Below are 3,691 nucleotides of genomic sequence, written 5' to 3'. Positions count from 1 at the left end.
CTTTATATTCATATACAGGAAGACAGGAAGAGGTTTAAAGGTCACTCATGAATAGCAGAGGCAAGGGACAGTGACAATGCCCTAGGGATTGAACATATATATACATATGATCAGCTCCCAAGCCCCCTTGTCACCCAAGCTGGGACCAGGGAGGGCCAGGCAATGGATGCTGATGACTCAGCAGGTAAGCCTATAGGCTTCCCAAACCGACCCCTACCCCGCCCCATCCTTAGCTCACAAGGATTGTAGCGCTGCAGAGACTACAAGAAACTATTGAGCTTGAGCGGGGCAGGGACCTTTCCATTGGGCTACCACGACCCCAAAAGACCAGAACTTATTTAATTTGGGTTTACTCATTCTGATTCTGTAGTGGCACAACTTATTTCATGTAATTTGTAGAGAGAGAATTAAACGAAAGCTGAAGAGTTTCCTTACGTGCGTTTTCCAAGAGCATCTCGGGTGATCATTGCCACAAGCATCAGCAACATCAAGGTACGTCCAATATTTCCCATCTGTAAGTGATAATACTAAAATAAAGATCATGGTAGTGATTATAATGATGGTAATGACAGTTACTGCGGTGGTGGATTGGTGACAAAAGAAATATCACGTGCAAGTTATTTCCACGCATACTTTTGAAGGATAATCACATCGATCAATCGTGTCAGATTAGACTATTTATGCATATACATACATATATATATATATATATATATATATATATATATATATATATATATATATATATATATATATGTGTGTGTGTGTTTGTGTGTGAAAATTAACACAATTTCGGGTTCAATAGTAATAAATTACAACATCGCATTGAGATCAAACCCTATTCTCCACAAACGAAAATCTAGGTAACTATCAATCATGCCTTGGCGACATAATTGATAGCTACCTTGCCTTTCATATGAAGAGGACAGGGTTTAAACCCTAATTTAAGGTTGGAATCCATACACACACACACACACTATATATATATAAACATATATATATATATATATATATATATATATATATATATATATATATATATATATATATATATATATATATATATATATATATATATATATATATATATATATATATATATATATATATATATATATATATATATCTATATATATATATATATATATATGTATGTATATGTATGTGTGTATGTATGTATGTAATATCAATTGTAGCCAATACTGTTTTGGCATCGATGACTTTCCTTAATGTAAATCCAGTTTGACGAAACCAATCCAAATTAGCCAGATTTAGGCAATCAGTCCCTCCTCCAGGATTCATCCTCCCATAATGTTACTTAAAAAACAAGTTCAAGTTTGGTACAAGCGCAATAAGTAAGTCAAAATACTGGTAAACTGACAGGTAGATTGCACTGCATAGTATTCCCCTTCTACTAGAAAACATACCCAAAACATATCAGTGATATAGGACCGACTCTGAATAGAAAAATAGATTGTAATTATTCTATTGTGCAACGTTATATTATGGAAAGATAACTTGCCTTGTGTGTGTGGTTCAGAGATACGGTCCTGTTATGAAGCTTGGCTGCTGAGTGATGGCATTTGTCTCTCTCCTGTTCTTATATATACGTTACCGGACCGGTTCTGCGTCGAGGGAATAATGACCTATAATAACTAGATACTGACGGCCTTTAAATGATGTCAGATATATGTTTTATGCTTCGGCATGCACCGGATGTTGGCTTAATTAAAGGGAATTCCATTGTCACTAGAAACCATATTCGTTTCCCTTCCTGTCCGACATACATCACCTATTGAATTAATAACAAAAAGCATTTATGCTTTGACAAACCATGAAATCAAAAGAGGAATTTCGCTCTGGGGAAAACTCTAGGAAAACCGCATAGAAACTAGCATGACCGGATTGTCCAAATTGTACAGTGGTTGCTGCCGATGCTCATGATATACAGTACTGCTTGACGTGTTAGAGAAACCGAAAGAAATTATTTACCAGGAAATTCGGGATTCCCTGACGTCCCTCCTATTTTTGTACGGTGCAGGTTCATGGTAGCTGATTCTTGAACGTCATGTAACTCTTATTTCGTAATAATTGTTTGTATCGTATATCGAAGCAATTATTTTTTATTCGCAGATTGTAATAGTGTTAAAAAAAAGTTGAAGTGAGATTTTAATGTTCAGGTCAGCCACGTTAACTATTTCTAACTTTCTCCAGGACTCCGCTCAATTTTCCCTGCTCTCTCTCTCTCTCTCTCTCTCTCTCTCTCTCTCTCTCTCTCTCTCTCTCTCTCTCTCTCTCTCTCTCTCTCTCTCTCTCTATATATATATATATATGTATATATATATATATATATATATATATATATATATATATATATATATATATATATATATATATATACTAGTTTACCCGAGCCGTCAAAGACGACGTCTAAATATTTAGATAGATATGCATACACATGCGCGCGCGCTCACAGTTTCAACCTAGGGTTTCAACCCTTCCCACCCCTCCAACCCGCTGGGTCAGCAATTGGTGGAAAAGTGAGGTTTCGGAGTGTACCTCTCGGATTACCCCAAAGACTATATACTGAAGGAAGATAGGAAGGCTCAGGCTTTTAACACACAAATGAGTGTGCTATAAAAAGATGCCAGATACTCCCATGCGAAACGAATGGCTCCATCTGTTGAGCGAGCAACCAAACATTCAGAGCGGTAATGCTTACGGGTATATAGGATGGAATTCGATTGTAAATTTTGCGACATATTTGTTCATAATTTGCATTACTATGTCAGTATATTTTACTCATATATTCATGATATTCTTAAATTTTAGGTAACTAAATTGCAAATTATGTTTCTCAGTCTATTTTTCAGAAATTCAATAGCTATATCTCTTATGATTTAGTTAATTTTCTTGCAAATTTAAGTATTGTACAGTATATTACAACCATTTTTAAATGTTCTATACAATACCACATTCAAATCAATTAAAACATACTGTATATCTGATTTGTTAAACTTAGCCACAAATGCTTATGTGTAGGCATACATTTAATTACAGTTTGTAGGCCACTGTAAGATATTAGGTGTATAAAAACACAATTGTATTTTATTTTTTATTGAAATGGAAAAGCATGATGCACTCATGTATAGTTTAGTATTATAAACTAATAAATGTATAAATGTAAAATCAGAAGGATCAAAATAACACAAAATTGTATCACACACAAAAATAATCAAAAGGGGGTTGGAAATAGAAATAAGGTAGCATACAAGCCAACAAAAAATGAAAAACAAAAGAGATTTACTGTGGATGCCTTGCCTTAATCTTACATCCAATATCAGTGGGGCTTACTCATTAGCAGCACATACTGCATGTATTATACTGTTTGGACTCACCGTTCTTCGTCCTCTCCTTAGGGAACCTGTGAAATACCAAATGAGGATCGGTTTCTTTTTTTTTTATGGCACACAACACACTTGTGTGACTTCTTTACTGTCGGCGCCATGATTTCGTTTGAGTCAACTGTCAAATTCTGAATATAAACAAACAGACGACAAACGATGTATACCTACAACGCCATCTGAAATCGGAGCAACCAACTATTGTGTTCACTTTGGAGTTGCCAACTAGCGTATTAACATTCTATTTTGAACCTTCCTATCTTCCTTCAGTATATAGTCTTTGGAGT

General features: G+C 35.0%; 1 protein-coding gene across 1 annotated transcript in view; it reads right to left on the bottom strand.

Annotated features, from left to right (window-relative positions):
* The window catches only part of LOC137622129 (uncharacterized), a 6,104-nt gene extending 4,452 nt beyond the window's left edge, over positions 1-1,652 (bottom strand). Inside the window, exons 1-2 of the mRNA XM_068352580.1 lie at positions 1,523-1,652; positions 436-512 (exon numbers count right to left, since the gene is read on the bottom strand). Coding sequence (XP_068208681.1) covers positions 436-512 — 77 coding nt within the window. The 5' untranslated portion in view covers positions 1,523-1,652. The remainder of the gene's footprint in view (positions 1-435; positions 513-1,522) is intronic.
* Positions 1,653-3,691: the final 2,039 nt, after the last annotated feature.

The sequence above is a fragment of the Palaemon carinicauda genome, chromosome 2, assembly GCF_036898095.1.
Source record: "Palaemon carinicauda isolate YSFRI2023 chromosome 2, ASM3689809v2, whole genome shotgun sequence".
NCBI lineage: Eukaryota > Metazoa > Arthropoda > Malacostraca > Decapoda > Palaemonidae > Palaemon > Palaemon carinicauda.
Note: the sequence above shows the minus strand (reverse complement) of the source record. Positions and strands in the feature narration are given on the sequence as shown.